The 21,327-nt window shown below is 43.7% G+C and overlaps 1 protein-coding gene across 1 annotated transcript; it reads right to left on the bottom strand.

Moving 5' to 3' along the window:
- Window positions 1-7,283: 7,283 nt before the first annotated feature.
- On the bottom strand, window positions 7,284-11,167 carry LOC124280441 (E3 ubiquitin-protein ligase SHPRH-like; the record flags this gene model as incomplete). Its single annotated transcript, XM_046716380.1, has 4 exons — window positions 11,112-11,167; window positions 9,400-9,526; window positions 8,192-8,368; window positions 7,284-7,391 (listed from the first exon to the last, which is right to left on the bottom strand). Coding segments are annotated over exons 1-4 (468 nt in total), but the record flags the coding sequence as incomplete, so codon positions are not given.
- Window positions 11,168-21,327: the final 10,160 nt, after the last annotated feature.

A 21,327-nucleotide genomic window follows, 5' to 3' on the forward strand; every position in this document is an offset into this window, starting at 1 on the left:
CCCACACTGAAACACATCAACGGTTGCAGACTTCTGCCAAGCACCAAACACACAGTGAAACACACATCAACAGCTGCAGACTTATCCCAGGCCTCAAACACACACTGAAACACACATCAACAGTTGCAGACATCAGTTAGGCACCAAACACACACTGGAAACACACATCAACAGTTGCAGACTTCTGCTAGGTCTCTGACCCTCATTGAAACACACACATCAACAAAGGCAGACTTATGTTAGGGCCCAAACACACAATGAAACACACATCAACAGTTTCACACTTCAGTTAGGCCCAAAACCACACTGAAACACACATCAACAGTTGCAGACTTCTGCTGGGCCCCAAACACACAGAAACACACATCAACAGTTGCAGACTTCTCTTAGGCCCCAAACACACACTAAAACACACATCAACAGTTGCAGAATTCAGCTAGGTACCAAACACACACTGAAACACACATCAACAGTTGCAGACTTCAGTTAGGCCCCAAACACACACTTCCAGTTAGGCCCGAAACACACATCAACAGTTGCAGACTTCTGCTAGGCCTCAAACACACACTGAAACACACATCAACAGTTGCAGACTTATGTTAGGCTTCAAATACACTGAAACACACATCAACAGTTGCAGACTTATGCTAGGCCTCAAACACACACTAAAACACACATCAACAGTTGCAGGCTTCTGCCAAGCACCAAACACACAGTGAAACACCAATCAACAGTTGCAAACTTATCCTAGGCCCCAAACACACACTGAAACACACATCAACAGTTGCAGATTTCTGCTAGGCCTCAAACCCTCACTGAAACACACATCAACAGTTGAACACTTATGTTAGGCTTCAAATACATACTGAAACACATCAACAGTTGCAGACTTCTGCTAGGCCTCAAAAACACACTGACACACACATCAAAAGTTGCAGACTTCTGCCAGGCCAAAACCCACACTGAAACACACATCAACAGTTGCAGACTTATGTTAGGCCTCAAAAACACACTGACACACACATCAAAAGTTGCAGACTTCTGCCAGGCCAAAACCACACTGAAACACACATCAACAGTTGCAGACTTCTGCTAGGCCTCAAACACACACTAAAACACACATCAACAGTTGCAGACTTCTGACAAGCACCAAACACACAGTGAAACACACATCAACAGTTGCAGACTTATCCTAGGCCCCAAACCCACACTGAAACACACATCAACAGTTGCAGACTTCTGCTAGGCACCAAACATACACTGAAACACACATCAACAGTTGCAGACTTCAGTTAGGCCCAAAACCCTCACTGAAACACACATCAACAGTTGCAGACTTCTGCTAGGCCTCAAACACACACTGAAACACACATCAACAGTTGCAGACTTCTGCCAAGCACCAAACACACAGTGAAACACACATCAACAGTTGCAGACTTATCCTAGGCCCCAAATCCACACTGAAAACACACATCAACAGTTGCAGCAGAATTCAGCAAGGCCCCAAACACACACTGAAACACACATCAACAGTTGCAGACCTCAGTTAGGCACCAAACACACACTGAAACACATATCAACAGTTGCAGACTTCTGCCAGGCCTCAAACACACAGTGAAACACACATCAACAGTTGAAGACTTATGTTAGCCCTCAAATACACACAGAAAAAACACACATCAACAGTTGCAGATTTCTGCTAGGCCTCAAAAACACACTGACACACACATCAACAGTTGAAGACTTATGTTAGCCCTCAAATACACACAGAAAAAAAACACACATCAACAGTTGCAGACTTCTGCTAGGCCTCAAAAATGCACTGAAACACACATCAACAGTTGCAGACTTCTGCCAGGCCCCATACACACACTGAAACACACATCAACAGTTGCAGACTTCTGCTAGGCCCCAAACACACACTGAAACACACATCAACAGTTGCAGACTTCTGCTAGGCCTCTGACCCCCATTGAAACACACATCACCAAAGGCAGACTTATGTTAGGGCCCAAACACACAATGAAACACACATCAACAGTTTCACACTTCAGTTAGGCCCAAAACCCACACTGAAACACACATCAACAGTTGCAGACTTCTGCTAGGCCCCAAACACACAGAAACACACATCAACAGTTGCAGACTTCTCCTAGGCCCCAAACACACACTAAAACACACATCAACAGTTGCAGAATTCAGCTAGGCACCAAACACACACTGAAACACACATCAACAGTTGCAGACTTCAGTTAGGCCCCAAACACACACTGAAACACACATCAACAGTTGCAGACTTCTGCTAGGCCTCAAACACACACTGAAACACACATCAACAGTTGCAGACTTATGTTAGGCTTCAAATACACACTGAAACACACATCAACAGTTGCAGACTTATGCTAGGCCTCAAACACACACTAAAACACACATCAACAGTTGCAGACTTCTGCCAAGCACCAAACACACAGTGAAACACCAATCAACAGTTGCAAACTTATCCTAGGCCCCAAACACACATCAACAGTTGCAGATTTCTGCTAGGCCTCAAACCCTCACTGAAACACACATCAACAGTTGAACACTTATGTTAGGCTTCAAATACATACTGAAACACATCAACAGTTGCAGACTTCTGCTAGGCCTCAAAAACACACTGACACACACATCAAAAGTTGCAGACTTCTGCCAGGCCAAAACCCACACTGAAACACACATCAACAGTTGCAGACTTATGTTAGGCCTCAAAAACACACTGACACACACATCAAAAGTTGCAGACTTCTGCCAGGCCAAAACCCACACTGAAACACACATCAACAGTTGCAGACTTCTGCTAGGCCTCAAACACACACTAAAACACACATCAACAGTTGCAGACTTCTGACAAGCACCAAACACACAGTGAAACACACATCAACAGTTGCAGACTTATCCTAGGCCCCAAACCCACACTGAAACACAAATCAACAGTTGCAGACTTCTGCTAGGCACCAAACATACACTGAAACACACATCAACAGTTGCAGACTTCAGTTAGGCCCAAAACCCTCACTGAAACACACATCAACAGTTGCAGACTTCTGCTAGGCCTCAAACACACAATGAAACACACATCAACAGTTGCAGACTTCTGCCAAGCACCAAACACACAGTGAAACACACATCAAAAGTTGCAGACTTATGCTAGGCACCAAATCCACACTGAAACACACATCAACAGTTGCAGAATTCAGCAAGGCCCCAAACACACACTGAAACACACATCAACAGTTGCAGACCTCAGTTAGGCACCAAACACACACTGAAACACATATCAACAGTTGCAGACTTCTGCCAGGCCTCAAACACACAGTGAAACACACATCAACAGTTGCAGACTTCTGCTAGGCCTCAAACACACACTAAAACACACATCAACAGTTGCAGACTTCTGACAAGCACCAAACACACAGTGAAACACACATCAACAGTTGCAGACTTATCCTAGGCCCCAAACCCACACTGAAACACAAATCAACAGTTGCAGACTTCTGCTAGGCACCAAACATACACTGAAACACACATCAACAGTTGCAGACTTCAGTTAGGCCCAAAACCCTCACTGAAACACACATCAACAGTTGCAGACTTCTGCTAGGCCTCAAACACACAATGAAACACACATCAACAGTTGCAGACTTCTGCCAAGCACCAAACACACAGTGAAACACACATCAACAGTTGCAGACTTATGCTAGGCCCCAAATCCACACTGAAACACACATCAACAGTTGCAGAATTCAGCAAGGCCCCAAACACACACTGAAACACACATCAACAGTTGCAGACCTCAGTTAGGCACCAAACACACACTGAAACACATATCAACAGTTGCAGACTTCTGCCAGGCCTCAAACACACAGTGAAACACACATCAACAGTTGAAGACTTATGTTAGCCCTCAAATACACACAGAAAAAACACACATCAACAGTTGCAGATTTCTGCTAGGCCTCAAAACACACTGACACACACATCAAAAGTTGCAGACTTCTGCCAGGCCAAAACCACACTGAAACACACATCAACAGTTGCAGACTTATGCTAGGCCTCAAACACACACTAAAACACACATCAACAGTTGCAGACTTCTGCCAAGCACCAAACACACAGTGAAACACCAATCAACAGTTGCAAACTTATCCTAGGCCCCAAACACACATCAACAGTTGCAGATTTCTGCTAGGCCTCAAACCCTCACTGAAACACACATCAACAGTTGAACACTTATGTTAGGCTTCAAATACATACTGAAACACATCAACAGTTGCAGACTTCTGCTAGGCCTCAAAAACACACTGACACACACATCAAAAGTTGCAGACTTCTGCCAGGCCAAAACCCACACTGAAACACACATCAACAGTTGCAGACTTATGTTAGGCCTCAAAAACACACTGACACACACATCAAAAGTTGCAGACTTCTGCCAGGCCAAAACCCACACTGAAACACACATCAACAGTTGCAGACTTCTGCTAGGCCTCAAACACACACTAAAACACACATCAACAGTTGCAGACTTCTGACAAGCACCAAACACACAGTGAAACACACATCAACAGTTGCAGACTTATCCTAGGCCCCAAACCCACACTGAAACACAAATCAACAGTTGCAGACTTCTGCTAGGCACCAAACATACACTGAAACACACATCAACAGTTGCAGACTTCAGTTAGGCCCAAAACCCTCACTGAAACACACATCAACAGTTGCAGACTTCTGCTAGGCCTCAAACACACAATGAAACACACATCAACAGTTGCAGACTTCTGCCAAGCACCAAACACACAGTGAAACACACATCAAAAGTTGCAGACTTATGCTAGGCACCAAATCCACACTGAAACACACATCAACAGTTGCAGAATTCAGCAAGGCCCCAAACACACACTGAAACACACATCAACAGTTGCAGACCTCAGTTAGGCACCAAACACACACTGAAACACATATCAACAGTTGCAGACTTCTGCCAGGCCTCAAACACACAGTGAAACACACATCAACAGTTGAAGACTTATGTTAGCCCTCAAATACACACAGAAAAAAAACACACATCAACAGTTGCAGATTTCTGCTAGGCCTCAAAAACACACTGACACACACATCAACAGTTGAAGACTTATGTTAGCCCTCAAATACACACAGAAAAAAAACACACATCAACAGTTGCAGACTTCTGCTAGGCCTCAAAAACACACTGAAACACACATCAACAGTTGCAGACTTCTGCCAGGCCCCATACACACACTGAAACACACATCAACAGTTGCAGACTTCTGCTAGGCCCCAAACACACACTGAAACACACATCAACAGTTGCAGACTTCTGCTAGGCCCCAAACACACACTGAAACACACATCAACAGTTGCAGACTTCCCGGCAGGCTAGGAAAACACACTGAAACACACATCAACAGTTGAAGACTTATGTTAGCCCTCAAATACACACAGAAAAAAACCACACATCAACAGTTGCAGACTTCTGCTAGGCCTCAAAAACACACTGAAACACACATCAACAGGTGCAGACTTCTGCCAGGCCCCAAACACACACTGAAACACACATCAACAGTTGCAGACTTCCCGGCAGGCTAGGAAAACACACTGAAACACACATCAACAGTTGAAGACTTATGTTAGCCCTCAAATACACACAGAAAAAAACCACACATCAACAGTTGCAGACTTCTGCTAGGCCTCAAAAACACACTGAAACACACATCAACAGGTGCAGACTTCTGCCAGGCCCCAAACACACACTGAAACACACATCAACAGTTGCAGACTTCTCCTAGGCCCCAAACCCACACTGAAACACACACTGAAACACACATCAACAGTTGCAGACCTCTGTGAGGCCTCAAACATACACTGAAACACACAGCAACAGTTGCAGACTTCTGCCAGGCCCCAAACCCACACTGAAACACACATCAACAGTTGCATAGTTCAGTTAGGCCCCAAACACACACTGAAACACACATCAAAAGTTGCAGACTTCTGCCAGGCCTCAAACATACACCGAAACACACATTAACAGTTGCAGACTTCTGCTAGGCCCAAAACCCACACTGAAACACACATCAACAGTTGCAGACTTCTGCCAGGCCCAAAACTCACACTGAAACACACATCAACACTTGCAGACTTCTGCCAGGCCTCAAATACACACTGACACACACATCATCAGTTGCAGACTTCTGCTAGGCCTCAAACGCACACTGAAACACACATCAACAGTTGCAGACTTCTGCTAGGCCTCAAACGCACACTGAAACACACATCAACAGTTGCAGACCTCAGTTAGGCACCAAACACACACTGAAACACACACCAACAGTTGCAGACTTTTACCAAAAAATTAACCCCCACTAAAACATGCATGAGTGGTAACAGAACTTTAAGCATATATAAGAAGAATTCAGAAATTAAACAGTAAAAAGTTAGTTTTCCTTCCTGCCATATGTTCCCCACTATTTCCCACCCTAACCAACTGACCTCATCACTGTTACCAATTTCCAAACCTCACCAGTGTTGTCCCACCCCAACCAACTGACCTCATCACTCTTGCCCCACCCTAACCAACTGACCTCATCACTCTTGCCCCACCCCAACCAACTGACCTCATCACTGTTGCCCCACCCCAAACAACTGACCTCATCACTGATGCCCCACCCCAACCAACTTACCTCATCTCTGTTGCCCCACCCTAACCATCTGACCTCATCACTGTTGTCCCATCCCAAGCATCTGACCTCATCTCTGTTGCCTCACCCTAACAAACTGACCTCATCACTCTTGCCCCACCCTAACCAACTGACCTCATCACTGTTGCCCCACCCTAACCAACTGACCTCATCACTGTTGCCCCACCCTAACCAACTGACCTTATCACTGTTGCCCCACCCCAACCAACTGACCTCATCACTGCTCATCCCACCTAACCAACTGACCTCATCACTGTTGCCCCACCCTAACCAACTGACCTCATCACTGTTGCCCCACCCTAACCAACTGACCTCATCACTGTTGCCCCACCTAACCAACTGACCTATCACTGTTGTCCCACCCCAACCAACTGACCTCATCACTGTTGTCCCACCCAACCACTGTTGCCCCATCCCAACCAACTGACCTCATCACTGGTGTCCACCCCAAATCAATTAGTTCAACACTGCTGCCCCAACCTAACCAAGGGCCCAATCACTGGTGTCCAACCCCAATCAACTGACCTCATCACTGGTGTCCTTCACACTGCACTGTGCTGGTCCAAGTGAATCCTGTGCAGATGCTACCTTGTTTTCAGCTTTCAGCATGTACTTTGTACGCAGATCATTGGCCTGATAGATGAGAACAAATATTACCTGAGCCCTGTTTATGCTGAGGTTCTTGCGAGGCATTTAAAAGTTGATACTCAACGTTTATTACCATTACCATTATTTATGTTGCCAAAACATTTTGTTAATTGTTTGAAAATTGATAAATAGAAATAAAATTTATGTACAAGTTCAGTTCAATTTACACAATGTATATGATTGTTTTGGTAAACATGGTGAGAAGCCATTCAGTTCCAGCTCCAACTTATCCCTTTGATTTCTTGTCATCATGGAAGCCATATTCAAACACTAAAAGTAATACTTGAGAGAAAGAGTAAGTCAGTTGATCTTAAAACTGCTTTGAACAAAATTCCAGTCACACAAGTGTGTCAGCCTCATGTCGGAGGGGAGCAGTGGGGTAGCCTTGTGGGTGAAGCATTGGCTCGTCACACCCGAAGACCCACGTTCGATTCCCCACATGGGTACAATGTGTGAAGCCTGTTTCTGGTGTCCCCTGACGAATATTGCTGGAATATTGCTAAAAGTGGTGTAATACCCAACTCACTCACTCATGTCAGAGAACAGTAACAAGTGAAGCAGAGTATCAGACGGTTACCACTTTCGTATAACCTACAAACACTGGAAGGATGCTGACCAGTGACACAGAAGTTTCTTGTGGGCCCAACAGATGCAACTCTGAGCAGTGAAGAAGAATGCCTTGGAAGACTGAGCCACCTCAGTAACACTAAAAATAACTGATGCAAATAGTCATACTTATTAATGAATGTTCTTGAAAATATAGTGCTTTGTTTGGAAGGACTCACCTGTTCCTGGAGTTGATGGTCCCTGAGCGTAGGGTGTACATTGGCGGGCTTTATCAGGAGGATTTCATGGAGGTTGTGGAGAGCATGAAGCTGCTGCAAATCATCCGTCTTCAGGCGACCTTCATGCTCTGTGACTGACTGGAGCACACAGCGGTAGTTTGACACTGCTTCACTGTACTGTAATACATCAAATACAGCAATCAAGTAACAGCTGTCTGGCTGTTTTCAAAGAAAAGATTGTCATTGATGTGTCAATGACTATCAAATTTTAGGACTAGAAGGCAATTTTCTGGAAGATTTGAATTCATTTCAATATGTGCTATTAATAGGCCCTAGATTCTTACTTGGCAATGAGTGGTTTGGTTGACAATTGTATTTTCAGAAAGATGGCCACTGCTTTACTTGGATTATAGTTGAAGCCTCAAACAATAAGAGTTGGTTTATCAGATGTCAACGTAAGTACTGTCGCAGTGAAGGGTAGATACGTTTGAATCAGTGGTGGTCATGGAACCCATGCAAGCACTGCTGAAGGAGGACAGACCAATAAACTTGCTGAAGGGAAGGGTGGATCTAGAGGAAGGAATGGTAAAGCTGGTGGAGGGATCAACAATCCTTCTGAAAGGACCGACAAACCATTGTAAAGGACCAATGAAACAGGAGAGTTTGCCAAATCCCTCACCACCACCACATGAGACAAGAGTCTGAGGTTCAAACAATGTTTTGACCGCCCTAAGAAATGACACAGGTATTCACTGAGAAAATAATTCAAAGAAGTGTCTGGAAATGCCTTGTTCATGGGGATTTGGATCAACAAGCCTTTTTTAGAATTCTTGCTTGAGAATTGGCTGAATTTGTCCAAGTGCACCTTTTAGTATCTGTCTCTGGTCAGACGAGAACAAACCCTCCTGTAGACCGCAAGGTGATCATCATCCAGCAGGTCACAGGAGTGACATCGCTTGGCCAAGCTACATATCCCTATGCAAGATGAGTGAAGACCTTCCACTCCCTTGATGTATTGTCCTTGCTGATATTACTCATCTTGATAGATTCTTACATGATTAAGGGTGTATAATAACCTTCTGAACTCACATTATATTCATATTACTAATAGTATTCCTTCTGTAACTGAAGGATGTTAAATGGTATAAGTGTAGAGAACATTCACCTCTAGACACAAGGTAAATGAGTGATGGGGCAAGTGCTCATACCTCCTCATTTATGATGCATAAAGCTGCCAGTCCATTTAAGGCAGCAATAAACTGTCTGTGAGCCTCTTCACTCTCTAGCTTAGCCTTCTTGGTCAAGGATTCCAACAGTTCCTCCATTGTCATTGTACTGGAATAACCAAGTAAACATGGCTGTACTATGGAGGCACACCACATGATGAGGAATAGTTTTCAGTAGGTTTAAGTCCACCTCATGCTCACAAGCTACCCGGGATATGTTAAATCTTAGGCTACCTTGTATCGTCCAGTCCCACATGGTCTGTTTGACATGATTGTCTCCCCAATCCAAGGGTAATTCAACAACTAACTCAACATAAAACATTGAACCCATGTCACAAGTCTCTTCACTTACTCACTCAACACAGATCCTATTTCAGAAGTCTGACTTATAACTCAACATAGAGCCTATGTGAGTCCAACTGCTAAATAAACATAAAATTTATGTGGACATGCCCTCATTAACTAAACACAGAACCTGTGTGGTGAATCCCATTACTAACTAAACATAAAGTATGTCTTTCAGAGACCACAGGTTTGATGGGATCAAGCAAGTGAATCTGAAGTGGTTCATTGCTTTCTGAGTAGATGGCAGTGGTGTCTTACCAGGAAGTAGACAATTGTTGTTACAGTAAAAATCCTTTGATGTTGGGGTGCTGACTGTGCATGTTGTTCTAAGGGATTAACTTTCTGGGTTATACTAAATTCTGAACTACCTAACAAAATACTCATGGAACCACTATTAAACAACCCATTACGGACGAACAACCATCTGGAAGGATGGCATGGACATCTTAAGAATGTCATATCCAAGGCTCATCAAATGTGTTTGTGATGTTGTTTTTTCTGAGAGGTCAGAACAGAAACTGAATGAAATCCGCCTGGTCCAGCACAGTGCTGGACGGAGACTCCTCCTTTAGTGCTACCCCATGCTTATCATCACAGATTATGCCCATTGTTGTTCTCCAAACACGGTCAGCCTGAAAATCCTCCATGCAGCCCTTATTTTGTTGTTACAAACATCACAAATGTCTTCTTCCGATAATCTGTTTGATTAGCATTTTAGAAGTTGATGGATAATAGAAAAGTATAATACTTTATGGATAAACAGAGACCAAGGATAGCTCATTCCATCTGGATACAATGAACTGATAAAAACAACAGAACAGAGCACTCCAGCCATCATTGCCAATTAATCCCATCTGCCCGCGTATACCTTGTTCGCTTCCTCAACCTTGGCTTCACTCCATTATATTGTATAATGATCCCATCAGCTATGTATACCTTGTTATGCCTCCTCAATTTTGGCTTCCTCCCATTGTTATTGTATCATTACCTACCCCATCTGCTATGTATACCTTGTTCTGACCCCTCAATATTTGGCTTCCTCCCCATTGTTATTGTATCATTACCTACCCCATCTGCTATGTATACCTTGTTCTGCCTCCTCGATATTGGCCTCCCCTCCCCATTTGTTATTGTATCATTACCCAATCTGCTATGTATACCTTGTTCTGCCTCCCAACATTGGTTTCTTTCCATTATATTTATCATTACCCATCTGCTATGTATACCTTGTTCTGCCTCCTCAATATTGGCTTTCTCCCATTGTTATTGTATCATTACCCCATCTGCTATGTATACCTTGTTCTGCCTCCTCAACATTGGCTTCCTTCCATTGTTATTGCATCCATTACCACATCTCTGCTATGTATACCTTCGTTCGGTTTCCTCCAACATTGGCCTCCTCCATTGTTATTGCATTATTCCTATCCATCTGCTATGTATACCTTGTTCTGCCTCCCCTCAACATTGGCTTCCCTCCATTATATTGTATCGTAAATCCTACCCCATCTGCTATGTATACCTTCTTCTGCCTCCTCAATATTGGCTTCCTCCGATTGTTATTGTATCATTACCACCCTATCTATATGTATACCTTGTTCTGCCTCTTCAAAGTGGCTTCTTTCCAATACATTGTATCATTTCCCCATATGCTATGTATACCTTGTTCTGCCTCCACTGTTTGTGCCACTCCATGATTGTTATCATTATGTTTGCCATGTGTACCTCTGGCTTCCTCACTTCCGTTGGCTTCCTGTGTCTTCGTTATCTATTCCTCCTGTGTGGCTGTCTATACCATGTTCTGTGTTATTTCTTTCCATTATATTGTGTCTGTCTTCTGTTCTGCCTTGTTGTTCCTCCATTGTCCTCCTCCTTGGCGTGCTGTTATTGTTCTGTGTGTGTCCATCTGCCTTCGTTGTGTGTGTGTCCATCTGTGTGTCTGTTGTTGTGTCATTGTGTCTGTGTGTTGTGTGTGTGCCTCCTACCAGTGTGTGTGGCTTCCTCCTTGTGTGTGTTGCTGTGTCCTCCATCTTTTGTGTGTGTGTGTCCCTGTGTGTGCTTCCCTCCGTTGTTGTGTCATTACCTCTGTGTGTTCCTCCATTGTTGTGTGTCATTCTGTGTGTTCTGTGTGTGTTTGTTGTGTGTGTCCTTGTGTTCCTTGTTCCTCCTGTGTGATGTCTTTCTGTGTGTCGTGCCTCCTGTTTGTTGATTGTCTCACTGTGTCCATTCTGTGTCTGCTGTGTGTTCCATGTGTTGGCTTCTTTCCATTATATTGTTACATTGTGTTCTGTGTGTCTGTGATTGTTGTGTCTCCTCTGTGTGTGTGTGTCCATGTGTTGTGATACCTTGTGTCTCCTTGTCTGTGTCGTGCTGTGGTCTGTCATTCCTTCATTGTTGTTCACCTCCTTGGCTTCCTCCATTGTTGTGTATCATTACCATCCATGTGTTTCCTCCGTTGTTGTGTGTCATCTTCTGCATACCTTGTTTGCCATGTGTCCTCCATTGTTATTGTATCGTTCTTCTATGTATACCTTGTGTGTCATTCCTTTGTGTGTTGTTGTCATTCTGTGTTACTGCCTCCACTGTGTGTACCTTGTGTGTGCCTCCACTCTTGTTGGCTTCATTGTTGTGTTGTCTGTGCTCGTGTATCTGTCGTGTTGTGGCTTCATTCTGTTGTTGTGTGTCATCCTTCACTATGTGTTCTGCCTCCGTTCCTCCTTCCTTGTGATTCTGCCTCCATGTGTATACCTTCATTCTGTGTCCTCCTATGTGTGTGTCCTCCTGTTGTTGTCCATCGTTGTGTGTGTGTGTCCTCCATGTGTGTGTGTGTGTGTCCTGTGTGTTTGTGCCATTGTGCCTGTGTGTGGCTTCCTCCTGTGTCGTTGTTGTGTCATTCTGTGTTCCTCCGTGTGTTCAGTGTGTGTTCCTCCATTGTGTGTTCCATTGTCCATGTGTTGTTCTCTTTCCTGTGTGTGTGTGTGTCCTGCTGTGTGTGTGTGTCTACTGTGTGTGTTCTGTGTCCGTGTTCCTGGCTCACTGTGTTGTGTGTCATTGTGTCCTCCGTTCTGTGTCTGTCCTGTGTTCTGCCTCCTCCTGTGTGGCTTCCTCCGTTGTTGTGTCGTGTGTCACCTCTGTGTGTCCTCTGTGATTCTGCCTCCTTTGTGTCCACTCCATTGTGTGTGTGTTCCTTGTCTTGTGTCTCCTTTGCCTTCCATGTTCTTCCTCCACGTTGTGTGTGTGTGTGTTCTCCATTGTGTGTGTGTTGTCCTCCTCCACTGTTTCTTCCTCCATTATTGTGTGTGTGTCACATCTGTCTTGTGCTTATTATCCGTTGTTCTGTCCTCCCTCCATGATTGTGTCTTCTTATATGTCCCTATCTTCTGTCCATTATTCATTACTGTCCTTCCTCCATGTGTTGTGTGTCCTGTGTGTAGTTCTGTCTGTCCTCCAGTTGTGTGTGTCGTCCATGCTGGGTCTCTGTGTGTGTTCTGTTGTTCCTCCATTGTTGTGTGTGCCATCTGTGTGTTGTCATTACATCTGCTGTGTGTGTCGTGTCCTCCATTATTGTTGTCGTTTGCCCACTCTGCTATGTGTGTCCTTCGGTCCTCCTTGTGTGTCCTTGGCCTGCCTCCTCATTGTTGGTTATGTCTCGTTGCCCACTCTGCTGTGTATGGGTTGTGTCTCATTCCATTCCTCCATTGTCAATTATCCATTCCACCATCTACCTATTGTTGTATCCCTTCATTCCTTCCTTCCTTCCCTCCTTGTTGTCATTATTCCATTTTTGTCCATACCATGTTCTCCCTCCCTGTGTCCTTCCTCCATTGTTATTCCATTCTATATTCCTACCCCATCCATTCTTCCATTCTTCCATTCTTACTGCCCTCTACATTCAGCTTCCTTCCATTATATTGTCCATTCTATATATCCTCCCATTATATTTTTCATTCACCACCTCCCTCCGCTTCCTCATCCATTTATTATTATTCCATCTTCTTCCACCTGTGTTCTTACCTTCCTGTTATTGTCCATTACATCTATTATATTTATCCATTCCACCATTTATACCTTGTTCCAGCCTTCATTATGTATTTTCCCATCTCTTATTGTAGGCTTCTACCTCTTCTGTTATTTATTATTATTGTCCATGTTCCTTCCATTCCATTTCCATTCCATTATTCTCTCCATTGTGTATTCCTACTATTCTCCATTTCCTTTCCTCCTTGTTATTCATTACCATTCCATCTACTATATTCTTTCCATTTAGTCCCCTCCATTGTTATTCCTTCCTCCTATTTATTATTACCTTCTATTTATTCCTTGTTCTACATTCTTCCTTTCTTTCCTCCTCCATTGTTATTCATTATCTACTCCATATGCCTTGTTCTTCTACCTCCTTTGTTCATTTCCTTCCATTGTTATTATGTCATTATCCACTCTGCTCCTTTTCCTCCTTCAATGGCTTCCTCCACTTGTTATTGTCCTTCTTTTATCCTTTTCCTTTCCATCTGCTTTTATTCATTACATCTGCCTCCTTCTTTGTTATTTCCTCCATTATGTTATTATTACCCCATCTGCTGTGTGTTCCATTTGTTCACCTCCTCCAGTGATTGTGTTCATCCATTGTTATGTGTCCATCTCATTTCTGCTATGTATTCCTTGTTCAGTTCCTCCATTGTTGTTGTCCATTCCATATTCTGTGTGTTCACCTCCTTTGTTGTGTTCCTCCATTGTTGTGTGTGTACCATGTGCTCTGTGTTCCTCCTCCTTGTGGCTTCCTCCATTTCCTGTGTGTCATTGTCTGTGTGTCTGTTCCTCCTCCATGTGTGTGTCCTCCTCTGGCATTGTGTCTTACCATCCTGTGTGTGTTCCTCCTCCTGTGTTGTCCTGTGTGTGTGTGTGATCTGTGTCCTTGTGTGTTGTTGTGCGTGTTGTTGTGTGTGTTCCTGTGTGTTCCTCCATTGTCTGTGTGTCTCCTGTCTGTTCCTGTGTGTCGGTGTGTGTGTGTGTGTCTGTGTGTGTTCTGTCTGTGTTGTGTGTGTTCCTCCATTGTGTGTGTCATTCCTCCATTGTCTGTGTGTGTGTCCATTGTGTGTGTGTGTGTGTGTGTGTGTGTGTTGTGTGTGTCTGTGTGTGTGTGTGTGTGTGTGTCATGTGTGTGTCCTGTGTGTGTGTGTGTGTGTGTGTCTTTGTCCTGTTGTTGTGTGTGTGTGTGTGTCCTTGTGTCCTGTGTGTCTCCATTGTCTGTGTGTGTGTGTGTCTGTGTGTCCTCCTGTGTGTGTCCTGTGTGTTGTTGTGTTGTGTGTGTGTGTGTGTGTTGTGTCCTTGTGTGTGTGTGTGTCTCCTGTGTGTGTGTTCTTGTCCATGTGTCTGTGTGTGTGTGGTTCCTCCGTTGTGTGTGTGTCACTGTCTGTGTGTGTGTGTTGTCGTGTGTGTGTGTCCTTCCATTGTGTGTGTGTGTCTGTGTGTCTTGTGTGGTTGTGTGTGTGTCCATTGTATGTGTGTCCTTGTGTGTCCATGTTGTTGTATCATTTTGTGTGTTCCTTGTGTTGTGTGTCTGTCTGTGTGTGTCATTCTGTTGTGTGTCCACTCCATGTGTTGCTTCCTCCATTGTTGTGTCGTGTCCATTCCTGTGATTCTCACCTCCATCTGTTCTGTGTGTGCCATCTGTCCTCCATGTGCTTCCTCCATTGTGTGTGTGTGTGTCCTCCTTCGTCCTCCTTCCTCCATTGTTGTTGTGTCATTCCATCTGTCATTCCTCTGTGGGTTCCTTCCTCCGTTGTTGTCGATTGTGTGTGTCTCATCCATTGTGTTGTTCCTGGTCCTTGTGTCTGCCTCCTCCTTTGTTGGCCATCTTGTCTATGTCTGTCTCCGTTGTGTGTGTGTCCTCCATTGTTGTTGTGTTGTCCATTCCTCCTGTGTGTGTGTGTCATCCCATGTGCTATGTGTGCTTCCTCCATGTCTTTCCTCCGTTGTGTGTATCGTGTCTGTGATTGCCTTCATTTGTTGGTCTCATTCCTTGTTGTGTGCCTCCATTTGTTCTTTCTTCTCAGTTGATTCCTTGTGTTCTACCTACCCTTCCTCCATTGTTGTCCCTCCACCTCATCCTTGTACCTTTCATCTACTGTTCATGTTCCTCCATTATGTATTCTTCCACTCCCGTTGGCCTCCTGTGTTAGCCTGTCTGCTTCCATTCCTTTATTGGCCATTCTACATTGGCTTCATTCCATTTATTGTATCATTCCCATCCTCTGGCTTCCTCCTTGTTCTCCCTCCATGTTGTTATTTCTTCCTCAGTTATTTCATTGTCTTGTTCCATTACCTCCAGTTGTTAGCCCCTGCTCCATGCCTTATTTACTCCACTCCATCTGCTATATTCCTTCTGTGTTTCTTCCTCCATTCTTCCCTAATATTTCCATTACTCCATCTTTTATGTATACCTTGTCCTGCATCTTCCTTCCTTCCCTCCATTCCATTTATTCTTTCTTCCTCCTCCATTGTTATTTATCATGTGCCATCTATGGTCCTGTGTTGCATTTATTTCTTTCCATTATGTTCTTCATTCCCATCTACTATGTATACATGTTCCTCCATGTTATTTCCTCCATTATTCCATTCTCCTTTATTCTATTCCTCCTGTTTCTCCCTCCATTATTTATCCATTATTATCTCCATTCCCTTCATTCCATTCCTCCATTATTTCCTCCATCCATTCCATCTACTATATGTTCCATCTGTTCACTGTTCCTTCTTTCCATCTTATTTATTTTCTTCCAGTTCCTCCTCCATATTCTTCCTCCATTCATATATCATTACCCCATCTACTATATTTATACCTTGTTTATTCCATATTATTTCATTCCATCTACTATTACCTTGTGTTCCATTATATTATCCTCCATTGTTATTCCATTCTTCCTTTCTATTCCTCCTTTGTTCTTCCTCCAGTTGTGTCCATTATTCTATATCACTTCCTCCTCCATGTGTCATTATTTCCTCCATTATTATCATTCCATCTACTTCTATGCTTGTTCCTCCTCTTTGTTATTTCCTCCATTGTTATTCTACTATATTCTGGTGTTCTGTCTCCTCTTTGTTCCCTCCATTATTCTTCCATTCCCTATCTTGTTCTTCCTCCATGTTCATGCTTCCTCCATTGTTATTATTCCATCTACCATCTTGTTCTGCCTCCCATTCCTTTCCTCCATTATTGTACCATTTTCTTCTGTGTTCCTCCTTTCCTGTTCATTTCATATTCCATCCATTGTGTTATTCTTCCATCTATATGTTTGTTCCTCCCTCCATGTTATTTCCTCCACTGTTGTTTACATTACTTCCATCTTTTCTGTGTTCCTTCCTCCATTATTTCCTCCATTCTTCTTATTCCTTCTTTGTCATCTTTCTATATTTGTTCTGTCCTCCCTCCTTTGTTCCTCCTTTGTTATCCATTTATTTATCATTATCCATCTGTTTCCTTCCATTCCTCTCATGTTGCTTCCATTCCATTCTATTGTATTCATTCACCTGCCATGTGCCTCCCTTGTTCCTCCTCATATTTCCATTGTGTCTATTGTTCCATTCTGTCTATACCTTGTTCTGCCTCTGTGTCTTGTTGTGTGATTCCATGTATTGTGTATTCCATGTGTCTGTCATTCACCTCCAATGTTATTTCCTCCATTGTTATTGTGTTACCATCTACTGTGTCCATGTGTCTGCCTCCATTTGTTCTTTCCTCCATTGTGTATGTCATTATTCCTTGTGTTTCTCCCATTGTGTTATACCTCCTGTGTGTTGTTCCTCCATTGTTATTGTGCCATTCTGTGTCTTCTGTGTTCGTTCCTCCTCTGTGTTATTTCCTCCATTGTTGTTGTGTATCAGCTGTCTTCTATCTGTTCTCCTCTGTGTGTCTTCCTCCAGTTTGTTGTTCCTCCATTGTGTGTTCTCTGTGTGTTCTGCCTCCTCCATTGTTGTTTCCTCCATTGTTGTTGTGTGTGTCCGTTGGCTGTGTTCTGTTCCACTCAGTGTTGGCTGTCCGTTGTTGTGTCATGTGTGTGTGTGTTCCTCCGTTGTTGTGTGCTTCGTGTCTGTTCCTGTGTGCATCTGTCTGCCTCCGTGTGGCTCCTCCATTGTTGTGTGTCGTCTCTGCTGTGTTCTGCCTCCATTGTGTTGTGTGTCATTGTGTGTATGTGTTCCGGTTCCTTGTGTGGCTTCCTCCATTTGTTGTGTGTGTCCTTGTCTGTCTTCTTCCGTTGTCCATTGTGTGTCGTGTCCGTGTTGTTGTGTGATTGTGTGTCCTGATTCCATCCATTGTTGTGTGTGTTGTGCCTTGTTCTGCCTCCTGCTTGTTGGCTTCCTCCGTTGTTGTTGTGTGTCTGCTGTGTGTCCTTCCTCCTCCTTGCTGTCCGTTGTTGTTGTGTCGTTCCTGTGTGTGTGTCCTCCGTTGTTGTTGTGTCGTGTGCGTTCAGTTGTTCTTGCCTCCATTTCCGTGTGGTCCGTTCGTTGTCCGTCCGTTGTGTGTCAGTTCCGTCCATTGTTGTGTGTCATGCCATGTTCCTCAATGTGCCTCCTCCGTGTTGTTTCTGTTGTTATGTGTTCTGTCTTGTGTCCTCCATTGTTGTCCTTGTTGATTGTCCTGTGTGTGTTCCTCCGTCCTTGTGTGTCATTCCATTCTGTGTGTGCCTTGTTCTGTCCTCCAATGTGTGTCCTTGTGTTGTGTGTCATTCTGTGATTCTGCGTCCTCAACTGTGTGGCTTCTGTTTCCGTCATCGTTGTCCCATTCTGTCCATTTTCTTCCATTCCACAACATTGTGATCCTCCATTGTTATCTCCATCTGTCCCTATGGTTCCATACCTTGTTCTGCCTCAATATTGGCTTCCTCCATGTGGCATCATTCCATCCTGCCTTCATTCCTTGTTCCTACCTCCTCCATGGCCTCCATTATATTCATTCCATGTTCCTTCCACCATTCCTTCATTGGCTTCTTTTCTATATTTATCCATTACTCCATCTACTATATCCTGTCCTCCCTCCATTTCCTCCATTGTCCATTCCATGTCCTCCATATCCATTGTTCTGTCTCCATCCATGTCTTCCCCTCCATTATTATTCATTACCTACCATCTTCCTTGTTCCTTCCATTCTTTATCAATATTATTTCCTTCCATTCCTATCATTACCAATCTGATATATTTGTTCTATGTATACCTTGTTATTCTTTCCAATGCATTATTCATTTCCCCATCTCTTCCTTCTACTTCTGTCTGGATCCTGTCTCTCCATGTGTTCATTTTCATTATCCATCTTCCATATTTCATACCTTATTTATACCTCCCTCCATATTCCATTCCCATTGTATCCATTACCATGTCTTTTCCATTCTCACCCCTCCATTGTTATTTCCTCCATTGTTATTATTTATCCATTCCCCCATCTACTATATGCCTTCTTCTGCCTCCTCCTTTGTTATTTCCTCCATTTATTGTTATTATCCATCTACTATATGTGTGTTCACCTCTCATTCCTCCATTGTTATTGTATCCATTACCTTTCTATATTATACCTGTCTGCATCCCTCCATGTCTTTTCTTTCCTTATATTTATCATTATCCATCCATTTATGTATACCTTGTTCTGCCTCCTTCCCTCCATTTGTTATCATTACCCTACCACTGTATACCTTTTCCTCCCTCTTTTGTTATCTCATCCATTCTTGTTATCATCCTTGCTATGTATGCTGTTCTGCCTCCATTATTGTTGGCATCCTTCCATATTCTTCCTCCATTATCCATCTGTCTTTTCTCTGTTCACCTCTACCCCTCCTTTGTTATTTCCTCCATTACTACCCCATCTGCCATGTATGCCTTGTTCTGCCTCCTTTGTTGGCCTCCCCTCCATTATTATTCATTATTATCCATCTGCTATGTATACATTGATCTTCCTCCATTTGTGTGTGTCATTCTTCCTCCATTTGTTATTGTGTCATTACCCCATCTGCTGGATGCCTGTTCTGCCTCCTCTGTGTTATTTCCACTCATTGTCATTACATGTGCTTATGCCTCCTCCTTGGCTTCTTTCCTATTATATTGTGTCATTTTCCATCTTTTTATGTGTTGTGTTGTGTGTTGTGTCATGTGTTCTGTCTGTGTGTGTGTGTCTTCCATGTGTGTGTGTTGGCAGTGTGTCCTTCTCCATTCTGTGTGTCGTGCCACTCCTCCATCAGTTGGCCTGTGTTCATGTCTGCCGTGTCTGTGTGTGATTGTGTGTTGTTCTGTGTGTCGTGCATGTGTGTGGCATTCTGTGATTCTGTGTCATGTGTCCGTTGTGTGTGTCTGTGTGGTCAGTGTTGTGTGTGTCGTGTCTGTGTGCATCCATTGTGTGTGTCGTGTCTGTGTGTGTCATTCTGTGTGTGTGTGTCTGTGTGTCAGTGTCGTGTTGTGTGCCGTGTTCCTCCGTTGTGTGTCATGTGCTGTGTGTGGCCTCCTCCGTTGTGTCTGTCTTGTGTGTTGGGTCCTTCTTGTGTGTGCCTCGTGTGTTGTGTGTCATTCTGCTATGTGTGTGTCGTTGTCTGCTGTGTGTTCCTGTCCGTTGTTGTGTTCCATGGTCTGTGTGTGTCATTACCACTGTGATTCTTGGTCCATTATTTATTATTCCATCTTTTATATACCTTGTTCACCTCCTTCCATATTATTGTCATTCCTCTTTGTTCTACCTCCTTTATTCTTCACTCCATTGTGTGTCCACTATGTTCACCCCTCCATATTTCCTCCATTGTTATTGTCCTCCCATCTTGTTATCCTCCTCCCATTGTTGTGTTTTCCTATGTCCATTTATCCATGTGTTCTACCTCCATACCATGTGTCTGTCTGTGTGTCCTCCATTGTGTTGTGTGTCATTCTGTGTGTGTTGTGTGTCCGTGTTGGCTTCCTCCATTGTGTGCTGTGTGTGTGATTCTCAGTGTGTGTGTGTCTGTGATTGATCCACCTCTTTGTTCATTATTCCATTCCTTCTTCTTTCCACTCCATTCCTTCCTTCCATCTTCTTTTCTGTGTTCACCTTCCTCCTTTGTGCTTCCTCATTCCATTGTATCATTACCATATTCATTCCACCTCCCTCTTTGTGCTTCTTTCCTATATGTGTCCATCTTCTCCTTGTGTTCTCTATTGTGTGTATCATTACATATTCTTGTTCTTCCTATTATTGTCCATCTGTTCTGCCTCCCTCCTTGTTATTTCTTTCCTTGTCCATTCCTTATGTATACCATGTTCTCTCCATTCCATCTACTGTATACCTTGTTCTACCTCCTGTGTCATTACTCCATCTCTGCCTCCTTTGTATCCATTGTGTGTGTCATTATCTGTGTGTGTGGCTTCCTCCATTGTGTGTGTGCTTCCATTGTGTGTGTCTGTGTCCTCCGTTGTTGTGTGTGCTGTGTGTGTGTGTGTGTCATTTTATCTGTATGTGATTCCACCTCGTCGTGTGTTGTTGTGTGTCATTCTGCGTTCTGTCTCACTCCATTTGTGTCATTACCTTGTGTGGCTGCCCGTTGTTGTTGTCGTTAAGCCGATGGC

This window comes from Haliotis rubra, unplaced genomic scaffold (assembly GCF_003918875.1).
Source record: "Haliotis rubra isolate DU_JTF1 unplaced genomic scaffold, ASM391887v1 Scf2675, whole genome shotgun sequence".
Lineage (NCBI taxonomy): Eukaryota > Metazoa > Mollusca > Gastropoda > Lepetellida > Haliotidae > Haliotis > Haliotis rubra.